Source organism: Cololabis saira, chromosome 2 (assembly GCF_033807715.1).
Source record: "Cololabis saira isolate AMF1-May2022 chromosome 2, fColSai1.1, whole genome shotgun sequence".
In the NCBI taxonomy this organism is placed as follows: domain Eukaryota; kingdom Metazoa; phylum Chordata; class Actinopteri; order Beloniformes; family Belonidae; genus Cololabis; species Cololabis saira.
In genome coordinates this window covers 39,934,442-39,951,299 of record NC_084588.1, presented here as the reverse complement: position 1 = coordinate 39,951,299, position 16,858 = coordinate 39,934,442, and the positions used below count along the sequence as shown (strand labels likewise).

At 39.0% G+C, this 16,858-nt stretch overlaps 1 protein-coding gene across 1 annotated transcript in view; it reads left to right on the top strand.

Moving 5' to 3' along the window:
* galnt2 (UDP-N-acetyl-alpha-D-galactosamine:polypeptide N-acetylgalactosaminyltransferase 2) overlaps window positions 1-14,325 on the top strand; it is a 61,802-nt gene extending 47,477 nt beyond the window's left edge. The window contains exons 8-16 of the mRNA XM_061745411.1: window positions 527-614; window positions 1,149-1,236; window positions 1,336-1,439; window positions 4,246-4,372; window positions 8,707-8,799; window positions 9,475-9,558; window positions 11,071-11,197; window positions 12,582-12,701; window positions 13,214-14,325. Of these exons, the coding sequence (XP_061601395.1) occupies window positions 527-614; window positions 1,149-1,236; window positions 1,336-1,439; window positions 4,246-4,372; window positions 8,707-8,799; window positions 9,475-9,558; window positions 11,071-11,197; window positions 12,582-12,701; window positions 13,214-13,369 (987 nt within the window). The 3' untranslated portion in view covers window positions 13,370-14,325. The remainder of the gene's footprint in view (window positions 1-526; window positions 615-1,148; window positions 1,237-1,335; window positions 1,440-4,245; window positions 4,373-8,706; window positions 8,800-9,474; window positions 9,559-11,070; window positions 11,198-12,581; window positions 12,702-13,213) is intronic.
* The last annotated feature ends 2,533 nt before the right edge of the window (window positions 14,326-16,858 follow it).

Here is a 16,858-nt window from a genome sequence, read left to right as displayed (position 1 = left end):
AATAAATGCCTGGAGCCAGAACTAAAACATTTCCCCGTCAGAGTAATTGACTCAGCGTTTCTTTGCTTTAGCTGCGTTTCTAAATAATACATCACTTCTCTCCATCGCTCCAATGAAGGAAGAGATGCAGGCCTTGTGATTGCACGGTTTTGTGTGTCGTATTAAAATGTTTCTGGATTCTCATTTCTCTCTTGTCATTTGGGTCACTTGAGCAGTTCTTTGTCTGAACTGCTGCATGATGTAGATCAGGGAGTTTTGCAGCCACATCAAACAGCAAATCAGGGTGGGAATGACGAAGCAGCTTTATTTTCCATTACACTTCTTAAATACAGCAATGAACAGAACGGAACATAAACCAAACATGTGACTCATTGGTATTTTGACTTTTTTTTAAAAATCTCTGCATCACTTGCTCCTCCTGTTTGACTTGAGCCAGATTTCCTGTTCTAATTTTGTCTTTAGCGGCTGATGATATTTTCCTCTTATTTTTGTTTCTTTTTCTTTTTTTGAACCTTTCCCTCCCTAGGATAAGACCAGAGTCGTTTCTCCTATCATTGATGTCATCAACATGGACAACTTTCAGTATGTTGGAGCCTCGGCTGATCTGAAAGGAGGTAAAGTGATGAAGCGGAGAGGCACAGAGTGGCACTTGCAGAAGTCCTGTGCAGTCAGTCAGTAGGACTTGGCGATGAATCTGTGTTCAGTGTAGTTGCAGAGGACTGGTTTAGAGGGAACATATGTCATTATCTTGACAGAAGCATTAGTATGTGTTGTTTTGGCATGCAGCACTCTGCCTCAGGAGCCACTTTCTCTGTTGTTCATTTTCACACTCAAAGCCAACTCTTCTGCCAAGCACACATCCACCGTATTTAGTTTAACAGCTTACTGGATGCAAAGTCCTACCGCCACACTGGTGCATGTTAAAGCAGTCTAGGATTAGTTTTTCTATATACTTTTCATTTTGTAAACTGCATTAGCTTGTCAAACAGGGTTTTTGATGGATACTGTTAACGCACCACTCAGGGCAAATGTGCCAATGATCCCAGTCGGCTAATAAAAGCCGGCCAAATCTAATTACAAGGAAACAAAGTTATGTGGTCCAACAAATAGTCCTAATTATACTCTTTTGTCTGCGTTCATGTTGGTAGGCTTCGACTGGAATTTGGTATTTAAATGGGACTACATGACTCTGGAGCAGAGACGAGCCAGGCAAGGCAACCCCATTGCCCCCATTAAGTAAGAGATCACGGATAAAAACAGAATCACTTGTACTGTCACGTGAGTATTCACACAGCTGACACATCTGGCTTCTCTCTTTGGTCTCTGTCCTTCCAGGACACCAATGATAGCAGGAGGTCTCTTTGTCATGGACAAGGACTACTTTGAGCTGCTGGGAAAGTATGACATGATGATGGACGTGTGGGGAGGAGAAAACCTGGGTGAGTACTGTGAAGACTTAAGAATAACTTTGGACTGATGATGATGACTAGGAATGGGCGATATTTTACCGTTCACGATATACCGTCAAAAAAAATTCCCCACGGTAAGAATTTGTCATCTCGCGGTAAAAATGATAAATTCCCGTTGATGCCTGATTTATGGTTCTGCGTTAAATCGACGCAGAGCCTACAGCGTAACCTACGGCGTAGGCTCTGCGTCGATTTAATGCAGAACCATAAATCAGCCTTAACAAACATGGCGGAAGGCGGATCTGAGAGCGAGGAGCTCGTTTTTTAAACGAGGCTCCAGCTCCATTATCTGGAACTGGTTTGGATTTAAAAAGAGTGACGAGGAGCAAACATCATCTATTATATGCAGAGTCTGCAAAAAAACAGTGAGTGCAAAGGATGGCTTTTATTTATTTGTCCTGTTTCTTTATTTATCAGGTTGTATCTTTTTTCTACTTTTTGATTTTATAAGCTAAGAAAACTTGAAGGACAATGGTACTTTTGCTGTTTGCACTGTTATCCCACTATTTAAGCCGATACAGTTTGAATAAATGTTGAATCTGTTCTTACATTTCAAACTTGTTTCATTTGAGTCATTACAGTTTTGCAGTACAGGTGTACTAATTTAGTTGGTTTTTATTAATTCAATTTAATTGGTGTAGTTTAGTAGCATTTAGTATTCTTTTAGAGCAGTGTTTTGGGGGCTCCAAAGGCTGAATGTGGTGATAGATTTATAGTTACAAAGGTGGAGTTGCATAACGATTTATCGTTATCGGGATAAATGCCAGAAATTATTGTGATACATTTTTTTAGTCCAATACCGCCCATCCCTAATGATGACTCGATCACTTGTTAATTGAGGTTGTGGAGCCACACTAGCACACAGCCAATACCACAACAGAACAGATGGGGCCAGCACATCACAAGAACATTAATGCGTCATGTCCTAGCGTTGGACACAATAAAGTGCACTGTTAACCACAAGCTCTAATCATCTAACTCATGTGGTACTAAGATTCATTGACCACTAGAGGCTGGCTCCAAAGCGGGGCAATCTCCGTTGGCTCCCATGTTAAAATGTCCAGCTTTGGAGCAGAAATAAACAGTTACAGCCTGATTAAAAAAACATTTTGGTCTTAATCATTTGATCTCGCATGCAACTCTGAAGGGGTGAATTTCTGACTAATTGACAGACTGATGAACTGATTAGTGAAGCAATCAGAAGTGTGTACTAACCCAGCATTGGCTAAATGTGATAGTAATTGATTGATTTTGCCATCGAGTCAACATAACATAAACGTCTACCGGCAGCCCTGCAGATATTTCGGAAACCAAAATATCTGCAGGGCTGCCGGTAGACGTTTACATTAATGCTTCGTCCATTGTTTTTACAGTCTTTGGTTCACAACAGCAGCTGTAGAAATACAGCACAATTATTATTCAACTATAATTAACTATTAATTAACACTGACGTTGGTTTCCTTTTTTCTTTTTATCAAAAAGCCGGCCAATGTTTAATGTGTTTTGTTTGTTTAATTGTTTGTCTCCCTCCAGGAGATTCCCGTTATCTAATTTTTATCAGTTCATTCCTTATCCTCCAGATATTTAGCATACTTGATATTAATTGGGCGTTGGAGATGACTCTGACATGAGTGAGCTTCGTCAAGTCCTAATGACGACCCACTACTGAACCATTCGCCCTGTGACTTGTCTATCTGTCTGTGACTCGGTCTGTTCGAGAAGACTCAACATGATTGACATGCGAGTAGAGTACACCCTCATCCAGTGTAACTTCCTCTTCTTCAGTGGGAAGTATGAATGATTTACATCACGTCTACTTGTAATGAAGTGCTATTCCGAGGCCAGATGGAGCATCTCTACTCCTCAGCACAGTAGAGATGAAAATTTAAATATTTTTAAATATTGTAAAGAGTAAATCTTACAGCTTGGGAATAAAAAATAAAAAAAAATTAAATTCTTGATGAGTGAAAGTAACATGAATCAAATAAAAGCTTACAACGGAGTGGAAAATTGACTACTATGGCGGTTACAGAACACCAACAATATATTTTGAAGGATAACTTGAATGTTTTGGGAAACATACAAGCTATTTTTTTCCACCGAAGGTTTACAGTACTCCCCTTCGTCAAAATAAATAAAAGTTGTCTTCCTGTTTCTAGTCTTAGTGCTGAGATAAACTACTGATGGTTGTTGCTAAATATTTACCACGCAGGCAGCGATGTAGTATCCCTCTTCTAATTTCATTCTCTGCAAGAAACTGTTCATTTATTTTCCCCAAATCTTTATATTAAAGTAAAAAAGAAGAAGAAAAGAATACAGTGGACATTTTTTTTACTCCCAAAGTCTGTGTTTGGCCCACTTATAACACCTCCGCTCCCCTGTGGGGTTTGGTACTGAAGCAGCGTGTGTGTGTGTCTCAGGCTGCGGGCAGAGGTCAGCTGCATTTCCGTGCCAAAAGCATGAAGAGAAAATGCTTCAGAAGTTGTTGAATCTACATAAAAGAGTCTTCCACAGTTGTGCTGTGATTATTGATCACACTGAAAACCACGTCTACACAGTGGAGATCATTTGCAAACAGTAGAAGCACGATACAGTATAACGAGTGAACACGCTGCTCTCAAGCCACTACGAGTTCTGACGCTGTTGGACTATCGACACACTTGGGACATGTATTATGTTAAGAATACCAGGCTCAACTGTGACACAAGTCTTCTTACAAAGGGCCTCTAATAATTCACAGACATGTTTTTATTTTGACGTGTGTTTGTGTCTTTAGAGATCTCGTTTCGTGTGTGGCAGTGTGGCGGGAGTCTGGAGATCATCCCCTGCAGCAGAGTTGGCCACGTCTTCAGAAAACAACATCCGTATACCTTCCCCGGCGGCAGTGGGACTGTGTTCGCAAGGTAACACACACACACACATGTCCACATATACACTTAACACATTAAACACTGATTAAGCAGCTGGACTTCATGTACCGTATTTCAATTATGTGTTTACTCAAGCTTAACATTTTATTTTATTTATTTATTTATTTTATTCTTTATTTCATTCAAAAAAATAAAACAATTCAATACAAATACAAATGTTCTTAAATTGTGAATGAAAAGGGAGCAGAAAGAAGAAGAATCTTATCTGATCGGCCCCTTTTTCCAAGAAATAACTTCACAAATAACGTAAATTAGAAGAAAAAAAAAAACTAAGTGAATAAAAAACTAAAATAAAATAAAATTACCGCCGTCTATGGGTATGTCAATCAAACTTAACTAACATATTTCATTATATTTACTTAACATACAGGCTTTAATTGTTCTTTTGAACGTAATGTTTGATTTGGATTCTTTTCTTTATTCAGATTGTTCCATAAACTGATTCCTTTCACAGAAACACAACGTTCCATCAATTTTGTCCTGAATCTTGGTTTTTTTTAAATCTCTGTTCCTTTTAAGTTATACTTGCTTTCTCTTTTTTCAAATCTTTTCTGAATGTTGATTGGTAAAGTTTTTTTTATGAGCTTTAAACATAATTTGCAGAATACTATAGTCTACTATTTCATGAAATTTCAACAATTTTAACTGGAGGAATAATGGATTTGTTGGATCTCTATATCGTTTTCTACTGATTATTCATTTCCCTGTGTTTCTAAGTTTTGCTTTCTCTGTATGTATGTGTATGTGTGTGTATATGCATAAGTGTCAGTGGGTAAGGCAGATATTATCATGTTTTGACATACCAGGACACATGCATAAGATTCCCTCTGACACATGAATTCAGTTTGATAGTCTAACTTCAACATTGGGGGCATTTCTAGAGCAGGTGAACAAGATGTCTTTGTTGAGGTTCAGAATTTACTGTAGAGCGTTTTTACCAGCTGTGCTAGCCGTTTAGTTTGCCACGGGACGCTCACATACAAATGAGTTGTCATCCTGGTGGATGCTTAACAACAACGTGCACCATGTTGCTCTGTTAATTCCTGTGTTCAGGGAGGACGATTACAAAAAGCAGAGGTTTCTGTTAATAATTGCCTGCCAGAACGGCACTCTTACTTACAAGTGGTTCAGGTTTTTCTTCTAAACACAAACCAGGACCTGTCCATAAACCAAAGCCAGTACCTAACCAAACAGTTTATGATAACAGATTTATGTAAAGTCAGTTGAATCTAAAATGAATAATTCAGCATTTCTGATATCAGATATTCTCATGAGATTGACACAGAGAGGTGTAAATGTTCTGGTTTTGCTCAACTAATGTTTAGTATTTAAAGGCTCCAGAAAATCTGCCAAAAGGAACTTGTAGGATTAAAGGTTACATTAACTGCAGGACTTTAATGTCAACAACTCCTTCAAGTGTTTAGAGGAATGAGAATTGAAACATCAACAATCCTTCAACAACTTTGTAAAAATGTACGGACAGTAGATGAAGTCCATGCATCGTGACTGAAGACCTCAGGAGAGCAGCTAAACGGGAACGTGGCTTCTCTCTAATTAAGCTCCATCATTTTGTGGTAAACAGTAAAATGTCATGGATTCATTTAATCTACTGACATCTAATATCGGGGAGCTCTTGTTCGTATGTCATTTCCTCTCATATTTGTAAGGAACCTCACCCTCAGTTTGACACCATATATATCAGTACTTTAATCGTAGTATAGTCGGCTCCAAGTTTCATTGTATGGATTATATGTATTTTCTGCAGCTGTGGTTTCGTAATTGACCAAAGAAACATGATTTGGTTTTCTTAAAGCTCTGAGAGGCAAGACTTCTGTAGGAGAATAAAAAAAAACATTGGTTCAAGACTTCTGCTAAATATAAAAAATGTGTTGCTGCATATTCTGCTCTCTAGAGAGGCAATTAATGTGACATATGACATGCAATATAAACAGCGAACACGAGTAACGAGTAATGTGATACATGGATAGATATGGATCTGTCCTTTAAAAGGTCTCCACGCATGAGTGTTTCCTGGAATCGAGCCCATTCAACCCACATGCTCTTGATTAAGACCATATGAGTGGATCTCCAAACTGATAAGAGTGAATTTTAAATGCCAGCGTTTTGGCTCTGGTCTTTTTAATAAAATGTGCGTTTAATGCCAACTCTTCGTCGTCATCCGTAATTGTGAAACAGGTGATGGATCCTCTGGCAAATGCAGGAGAAAATCGCTTGAGTGCTCCTGCAAAATATGGCACGTCCGGATGCCAAAATGAACCTCACACGACACACGATGTCCTTGTGCTTTAACGCTTCCTTCTAAACTGCGAAGCAGATCTTTCTCGGCAGATGTTTAGTTGGGCAAAGCGCTCAAAGACAAACCTCTGTGGATATGTTTGAACTTCAGCATTAGATCATGCGGTAGCAGAGTTAAGACACCATCTGTAGGCTACAATCCCTCTATGTTTTCTTCAGTTACAGACTGACGCGTAGGGAATTACATTATCTCCTCCAGCAGTTGGAAATGTGTGCAGCACTTCTCTTCTTTTACAGCATCGTTTTCATTGAGGTAGCTTTAGTTCCCTGTCTCTCCCTTCAGTTTGGATAGAGTCCCAGACTGGGTCCCTGTGGCTGCCGGTGACTGGGGAGCTACGAGACGCCACTTGCTTTGTTTGCCTGGATGTCATTATAGCTGTTCTTCAGGGAGCAGCATTTCTAACACAGCCAAGTTACAATGGGCTGTCTGAAACGTCGCCAATTTACAAAACAAGTATCTAAATAAAGACTGCTCAGGGTATTGAGGATTAAAAAAAAAACAGAATTTCAGCCGAGCGCAAGGGTATTTGGTACATTGAAAGTACTCGCACGTTAATTCCTTAAACCGCACCTCAGACATTTGTAGCATCGGTTTAGATGTCGGGGTTGTCTGTACTAATGTTTTCACTGCAGTGATTGAGTGTTGTTTTAGAAATGTGTGCTTGCAAAAGCTTTAGGAAGCCAAAACTGCTTTTGAAATCTGCTCGCAACAGAGAGGTTTGCTGCAGCAGAGGTTATATTTCCTGGGCGAGTTGTAAAAATTAACTTTTTCTCCAGAAAAGAACGTCAATTAAAGCGCAATACTGAGGGACGAGTTTGCAAATTAAAGTCTCATATTTGTGTGGTGTCCCAGACAAAAGCACTGACGGCAGCTTCGTGACATTTCAGAGGCTCACTTGTGCACATTGTGCCATGTCTGGAATAGACCGTGGCTGTTTTGGATTGATAGAGACATCAAAGCTTTCCTGTTAAATTCCAGCCACGGCCTCTGGATCGTTCAGAGCAGAATCTTAAGGTTTCTGCCATCTTCAATTACTCAGATAAGTCTCTTCTGTGAATAAAAGATAAGGATTTTTCTTTAATATCAGTTGTTTGAGAAACAAGAAGAATGACCTGTAGCAAATCACAGCCAATGCTTTTTGTAACCACGTAAGAGCATCATTGAAGATTCGGGTTTGCTATGCATCACTGCGCAAGAGTTCACCAGTTTTTCACCAGTCAGTTGGTGTTTTCTGCCTATATTCAAACATTTTTAAGAGAGGACTTAAAACCCACCTTTTCAGCAAATCATACGCCAGCTATGATCAATGATCTGCCAAATTTATTTATTTTATTTTATTTTTTTATCTTATGACTTTTTTTTACCTTTTTCTTGTAGCACTTTGAGATTCACCGAATGGAAAGTGCATTATAAATTAAATTTATTATTATTATTATTATTATTATTATTATTATTATTATTATTATTATTTTCCTTATTATTATTATTATTATTATTATTTTGCTGTCATCTTATAATATAATACATAACCGTTGCCGACAGTGTCCAACTTTTAAAAGCTCTGGAAGTCGTAGGATCTGACCAGCTTGTACGTTACTCAGCCAGGACGAGATCTGACCGTCAGTTACAGACCCAGAAAAAGTAACGCCAACACTTGAACCACACCAACTCTGTTGACCAGTGACTGCAGCCGCAGGAAATACCAGTAGAAATCTGCCCTCTTCTGGCGAAGAGACGTGTGAGCAGGAGGCGATACACATTTTTTGTCCAGCCGCAGCTAAACTACAACTCAGAGATGACTCATTATGTCTGAGCACATCTCCCCAAGCAGCCGAGGCACATTCCTCTGCCCAGCTGTGATTTTGTTCTCCTCACTTCCTCTTATTCCTCCTCCAATCCTCATCTTCCCTCACAAACCCCTGCTCTTTTGTCTGTCATCACACCTGCCTCCACAACCTCTCATTTTTCTCCTTCCCGCCCTCTCTCGCAGGAACACAAGGAGAGCCGCAGAGGTGTGGATGGATGAGTATAAGAACTTCTACTATGCTGCTGTGCCTTCAGCAAGAAATGTCCCCTATGGAAAGTGAGTAACTATTAGCATGATCTGCTTCGTTAATAAGTAAACACCAGGCAGCTAATTAGGCTAAAATAAATGGAAAAATCCGATTGTTACATGCCTTCATACTCAATGCCCCAAAAGGAGTGATGTGAAATTGTGATGGCAAATACCAAGTGAAAGGAAGATGAGCAGATATAAAACTCTTTCATATGAGCATGTGTTAATAAAACCGTTTTTGCTGTCTTAAACATTCAGAATTAAAAATGGCTAAAGAAACGGTTGAATTGCTCAACACTGATGTTCTCAAGTGAACATGCTGACTTTATAATTCTCTAATGTGCGATAAGCAGGTCAAAGCAGCACCTGCGTTTCTTCCGTTTGTTTTTTTCTACTTGTCTCCAAGTTATCTACTACATATCGTCACAGCAAGTCCACACAGCGCTCTCACATCTGTAAATTGTAGATTTGCAGCAGTAAGAATGCTTATTATGCAGCCTTGTGGGAACAATACTCAGCGTCTCCTCCTTGAAAATAACAACATGAGTTGTTATTCTCCCCAAAGGATTTGACGTCAGACATGCCACGGGCCTCTGCCGTCTGCCTCAGAGTCCCTGGCAAAGACCATCATTTGCTCAGACTTTGTGAATGTATTGAAAACCACAAGTGATCAACCAAGATCCCCCTCCGTCTCTCCCTCAGTATCCAGAGTCGTTTGGAAATGAAGAAGAGATTAGGATGTAAGCCCTTCAAATGGTACCTGGAGAACGTCTACCCTGAACTGAGGTGAGAAAATGCTGACACGCTTTCACTAATGTGACATGACTTACGTTATCAAAATAGAAATTTACAAAACGTCTCACCGCTCAGGAAGTCCAGTTTGAAGACAACATCCTGTGTGCTTCAGCGTTAACACCCTCAGAGGAATGCAGAGACATTAATAACTCACAGTTTCAGCAGTTATTACTGAGGCACATCAGTACTTTTTTTTGGCAGATTTGCAGTTTGTCTCTTAGATTAACAAGTTTAATAACAGACAGAGGTGGGTAGAGGAGCCAAAAATTGTACTCAAGTAAAAGTACTGTTACTTCAGAATAATATGACTCAAGTAAAAGTAAGAAGTAGTCATCCAAATAATTACTTGAGTAAAAGTAAAAAAGTACTTGGTGAAAAAACTACTCAAGTACTGAGTAACTGTTGAGTAACGTCTGATTTATTTTTTTAACACAACCATTCAAACAGAAAAAAGTACAAAATAATCATCTTCAGGTAAATTAAATCAATAAAATAAATTAAAATTAATGAAAAATAGCTTAAATTAAAATAATCTTGAAGTAAATTAAAGTACTTTAATACATAATAAAATAAATAAAATAATAACAGAATACAAAATAAATTAAGCACAAGTAGCACAAAATTTCAAGCCTTTGTACTTTTCTTTTTTAACCAGGCAGAACTAGAACGAGCCCATGAACTCAAAACAAAAATTTTTCCCAAAGAATCACCCAGTGATGTCATGAGATTGACACGTACGTGGATAAAAGGGATAAAAGAAAAGTAACAGCTCAACGTAGCCTAATGTAGCGGAGTAAGAGTAACAGTTTCTTCTTCACAAATCTACTCAAGTAAAAGTACAAAGTATAGTGATTCAAAACTACTCCTAAAAGTACAAAATTTCCCAAAACTTACTCAAGTAAATGTAACGGAGTAAATGTAACTCGTTACTACCCACCTCTGATAACAGATCCATACATTCAATTCAATTAAATTGTATTTATATAGCATCTATTACAACAGAAGTTGTCTCTAGACGCTTTCCAGAGACCCAAAACATGACCCCCGAGCAATTATTACATAAAGATAAACTGAAAGATTGGCAGGTAAAAAAACTCCCCTAGTGGGAGAAAACCCTTAAGCCAAACAGTGGCCAGGAAAAACTCCCCTTTAGTAGGGAAGAAACCTTGAGCAGGACCTGGATCATAAGGGGGGAACCTCCATAAGGGGATGGGGGGGCAGGTGGAAGCAAACATAGGAATGATCAGAGGGGGGACTGCAGGGCAGCATGCCGCTCCTGAAGCTCTGGCCTGTAACATGCACAGAAGAGAAAGGGAGGGGGAAACCAGCACAACAATCTACAAGAACAATGATGGTTATGAGATACCTATAATTAAGAACTGATAAAGGAAAGAGAAGAAGGGGTGATGGGCACATTCAAAGAAATCATGTGCAGGTTTCATGTTTACTGTCCCCTAGTCATTGCTAACTAGGATTCAACTGTGCTGCATCTTGTTTGTTTAGGGTCCCCGATCACCAGGACATCGCGTTCGGAGCGCTGCAGCAGGGAGGGAACTGTCTGGACACTCTCGGCCATTTTGCTGACGGGGTGGTGGGCGTTTATGAATGTCACAATGCCGGAGGAAACCAGGTAGTGTTACCAAGGCGACACATGAGGCTCAGCTTGCGGAGTTTTTTGTTCCGGCGACAGCCGGGTGGAAGGTGGTGGAGCATTGTAGTGGGAGCACAGCGGGGCCATGAGAAAGTCTGAATTTTACATCTTCATGTTTAATCATGAATGCTCACCAAACAACCTAGTAATCAGCAGCAGTTTGTGATAATACCCACCAGTGTGTTTACATCTGAAGTTTTATATTTAAATAGGACTTTAGTCCTGGAGTCTGGGCTTTGAAGGAGAAGTATAGTAAAAGCAGGGAGATAGACCTGTTTGCTTTTACTTTTGACCTTGACCTTTGTGCATTTGAAGTAGTTAAGAGAACGACCTTATCAGTCTATATTTTATTTTACGTCATGATTACATGAGGACAGACCTGCTGCATTTTTATGATTTAGCAACTCATTGTTTTCTCAATTGAAATTTTATTAAAACAATTTTTTTTAAACTGTTCAAAAAGAGGTGCCATTAAAGCCCTTGGTTTGTTCAGAACTTTAAAACACAAAAGTATTAAAAAGAAAATCATAAAAGATTCAGACATAAAAATCTATAACCATAACCTTGTGGTTTTTGTAACAAAAAGATAATTGGTTGGTCCTAATCACTCCAGTTTTACAGGTTTTTGTCCCTAAAATTGTCATTACAACAGCTTTTTTTTCTTCTTCTGAAGGAACAAAGATTTAACTATCCTGTGCTTTTTTATTACTACTAATGGAATAGAAGATTTTGTTTTTTCATAATGAGAGAAAAGTAAAAGCAAAGAAATTTTCACAGTTTTGATTTCAGGTGCTTGCGTTTCTTAGATTTAATCTATGATATGTACTTATATTTACATACGTTTTTTGATACAATATTTTGCTCTTCGGGTAAGGCTGACACGTCATCTCAAAAATATTGCCTGTACCCATTTTATGATGTTAAAGTGATTCCCATTTAACCAGAAATTCCTGTAAATGAGATTAAACATATCCTTATTTTCTTTAATCCTGTGATATATTGACGTATTAATCACTTTGTGGCCACATCCTGTTATTACAACAACAACACATTTTATTTGTGAGGCCACCGTACAACAATCAAAACATAGAAAACACAATTAAAACAGAACATTTTTTTTCTGATTTTGCAACAGAACATAAAAGACAATAATTCATAAATGATATATAATAATTCATATTCTGTCTGAAGAAGTAGGTTTTGAGATCTGACTTGTATATTATATTTTATTATATTATAGATTCAAAGATCAGGATATAATATTGACCAAATATTTAAATCAAGCAGTTCTTTAAAAACCTTGGTCGGACACCCCCACCCCAAAACCCCTGGGCACACAGTAATGTTTTTGTCTTTTGTAAAGGAATGGGCCCTGACCAAAGATAAATCGGTTAAACACATGGACCTGTGTCTGACTGTGGTGGACAGAACAGCTGGATCTCTCATCAAACTACAAGGCTGTCGAGAGAACGACAGCAGACAGGTAAACGCAACCAGGGCACCTGGACCGGAGTACAGGACTGTCTCAGAAAATTTGAATATTGTGATTTTCTGTAATGCAATTACAAAAACAAAAATGTCATACATTCTGGATTCATTACAAATCAACTGAAATATTGCAAGCCTTTTATTATTTTAATATTGCTGATCATGGCTTACAGCTTAAGAAAACTCAAATATCCTATCTCAAAAAATTAGAATATTCTGGGAATCTTAATCTTAAACTGTAAGCCATAATCAGCAATATTAAAATAATAAAAGGCTTGCAATTTTTCAGTTGATTTGTAATGAATCCAGAATGTATGACATTTTTGCTTTTTTAATTGCATTACAGAAAATAAAGAACTTTATCACAATATTCAAATTTTCTGAGACAGTCCTGTATGTGTTTTAGTCCGACTTAAAATAAAAAAAACAATCAAGTGTTTCTCTCTCGTTATTTGCTGCCAAATTCAGGATGTTAAACCTGCGATGCCACGATGTTTGTCGTTTCAGAAATGGGAGCAGATAGAGTCCAACTCGAAGCTTCGTCACCTGGGCAGCAACCTCTGTCTGGACAGCCGCAGCGCCCGGATGGGTGGACTCACGGTGGAGGTGTGCACCACGAGCCTCAGCCAACAGTGGAAGTTCACCCTCAATTTACAATCATAGGGGGCGCTGCAGACCCCCGAGAAGACTTTGACAGTGGATTGAAACACAAAATGACTCTGAGACATGGATGAGAACACCGAAACACCCAAGGAGAATGACAAGTGGTCGTCCTCCTGCGCCGCGGAGGGCAGTCCGTCTTGTGAATTGCCCCCTGTCCCCCCACCTCCTACACCCTCCCTCAAGCAGAGAGCTACGCCCACAGGGGGGAGGGTTCATAGACTATGACGGGGCGAATGAACTGTACGTGGTGGATGGAAGGGGACAGTGATGATCAGGATGAGAGTAAAAGCGACGAGGAGGCTTTCGGTTCAGACTACTTACCTCAGTGTTTTTCATTGATGGTTCCAGAGGAAAGTGGATTCCTTTTGTTCTTTAATACTGGTAAAATGGAACTCTTTGGCATAACTATTTTATTTTCTTTTTCATATTTTTTTGTTTCTTGCTGTTAAAACACCACAAAGACTTGTTCTGTTCTTGGAAGAAAAAGAAATCCTGTAAAAGCAGCTGGAGGCTTTGAGGTGTGGTGTCGGGCAGGTGTGGGTGTCGAGTGACGTAAGGGAGGAAAATGGACTTGACTGAGCTTTTCCTCTCGTATGCCTTCACTGGTTTATATAAAGAAGAAGAGAAAAAGGAAATGGTGGCAGAAATGAGGAGGAGAACCAGTCTTATTTTGCTTTGTTTTCCATTCGGTTGTTTTGCTGCAGATTGGGTTTGGAGGAAGAAAAACCTCTTTAATTTCGATGGAGAGCGTGGTTCCTGTCTTCATGCTGCAGCACTGGCTGCTGCAGCGCCTCAGCGTCGACACTTTTATGTCTCTGAAACAAAAAGAAATCTCATCAGTCCTTATTTTGCTTGTTTACTTCTGTGAAAAAGATTGAACCAAATCGTTTTAGATAGAAAGTATGTTTTGGGTTCCAGGAAGACAAGACGAGCAATTAAAAACAGTTTCCTTCGTGCACCGTTTCTGCTCTCTGACTGTTCCCTGTGCAGAGCCTCAGTTTCCCCATCTTTTTTCTCTCCTCTGCACAGACATTTTTTCTTATCTTTGTTAACATTGTAGAGGGTACTGTTGAATAATCCCAATCAAGCGGATTTTATGCTGCATCTTTTTCCCTAAAACTGACGGATGTTGCTCGCTACCTGATGGCATTCATGTGATTCCTAATATTTTTCAGCTCACACAGACATTTCTTCAGTCAGTTCTGCCATACACTTAACCAAAGTTAAACAAAAGGAAGGACTGATGATGTGAACGTGTAGTTAATTTAAAATATTTTTTTTTATTCACATTGGTATGAGACCTCTTTTTTTATCATCAAGTTAAAGCTTCACTTTTGCCAGTCTCAGAGCAGATGTCATGAAAAAATGACATTGTCATGTACCACGACAAATCCCCACAGTAGCACTCAGTTGGTGTTTATCGTGGTGCCCGTTAGATGAAGCTGCTCCGAGGTTGGAAACTGCCATAAACAGGGTTGTACTGTTTGTCTTCTCTGCCTCTTCTGGAGTCCCGCAGACTTTTTCTGATCACACATGCATTATTACGACTACAGTAACCGCCCCTGCCCAATAGTTTATTCTGAGAGACGTTTCTGTGTCACTAAACAGCACTTCATTTTTTTTGTTGACCAGATAGTGTTACAGATACCATTTACAGTGCGTTTACCTGCCCATTTATTCATAACCTCATGCTTTTATTGCTTTTTTTATTTTTCCTCAGCGTGAGTCTATCCTAGGCTTCTTCGTCTCATCTTTATCTGGGGCTGCTGTAATCCTTGTTGGTGTTTGATGAATAACGCTGTTAAAGTTTGAGTGATGTGCTTTGATTTGGAGTGACTCATTGTTTGGCAACTACAATAACACTACTAAAAAAAAGAAGTCAGAGCGCCAATTTCCAAGTAAAGAGGGACTGTAAACACGCTACTTTTAGACTTTATTGTCAGATACACTTTTTTTATTTTGTTGACAATGACAACTGCTCACATCTGCTGTGTTGTCTGATATTTTTTTTACTCATCTTTGTTTTCTCAGATTTCCTTTGCAGCTGATGTTTTAGCTTTTTCTCATCTTTTCATCTGTAAGCAGAGTGAGAAGGGTTGAGGAGGTCGGCTGTGACTGCGGCCGGTTCAAAAGCCTATCCTGTGACTTGAGAAGTTGCTGCATCTTGTTTGCAGGGTACAAGGCTCGCTCCTTCGGTGAATATGAGTTGATTGAAGTTTAAAATCGCCTCACTCATCTTCGTTTGTGCACCGAAAGTGTGCGTGTTTCAAATCCAAATGCTCTGGAGAACAAATGTTAATTTACACACTTGAGTTTAACCAGTGTGACGTTCACCTGCTGATTCCCATTTTGTACATCTGCTCTGCTGCGTGGACTACATGCATGCAAATACTCAAGCACACACACACACACACACACACACACACACACCATTTTATTAAAGTGGCAGAACCTAACAAAGATGATTACTCTTTAGATTGGAACAATTGTACGCTGGTTGCAGGAGTTGTAGTATTAAAATCAGGTGAATTTTCATTTAATTCTGACTGGAGCAAAAAGATGGAGGTGATTGTGTCAAGCAAATCTGAAATCTGTCCTGGGTTAGACTGGTTGCAAACAACATTTTTACTTCTGTTTCATTCCCTTTGCATCTGTGAGGATCAAAACTAAAGTTCAGATGCTGAAAAGGTGGAACTTTCTCATCGTAAGGAATAATTCTCAGGTACTAATGCATCATTAAAGTGTGCACGAATCAGAAGCTCCTCAGTCAAGTTGAGAAACTGTACGTTAAGAGTTCAAACCAGGAAACACAATGATGTTTTTGTGTAGACAATAGTGCCCTCTGTTGCCACGCTTTACTGGACAGGAACAGTTTACTGAAAGGAAAGAAAAAGACCTGAGGTGATTAACTTCTGCTCCACGAGTTTCCGATTTCTTCACTCACTTCATTTTTTTTATTTCATCTTTGTATTTTTTTTATTTGTTATTGTGTTTACTCATTGATTGAAGTAATCCTACTAACGGTGGAGAAAACGGAGCAGTGGCGATAACCAAATGACACACCAACACAAACATGTCCAGGTCCTGTCTGCAACAGCAGGTCACGTGTCCTATGAAGCCTTTTCTTTTCAAACTTGTCTTATTCTTGTCAACATGAACTTTTTTCTCGTTTTATGTCTTATTATTTTTATGATGTTTAAAAGATAAAATGATTATTTGTGAAGTCCAGCACCTGATTTTGATTGGATGATTAAATGTTTACATCTTTAGCACAATGTGCCAAAGTATTTTCCTGTTTTTTTTTTTCTGTAGCGAGAAAGAATGAAAGAGGCAAAATCTTTGGAAGTTGAATAAGATTTGTTTTGTTTCGCTGAATGTGATGCGTTTTTATTGTTTTTCTCCAGTCTTAGTTCAGCGTGTAAGAGATCTGGGAAGGGGCTGCTCTCAGCAGCTGAATGATGTCAGTTTTATGATGGACGAACAATTGTA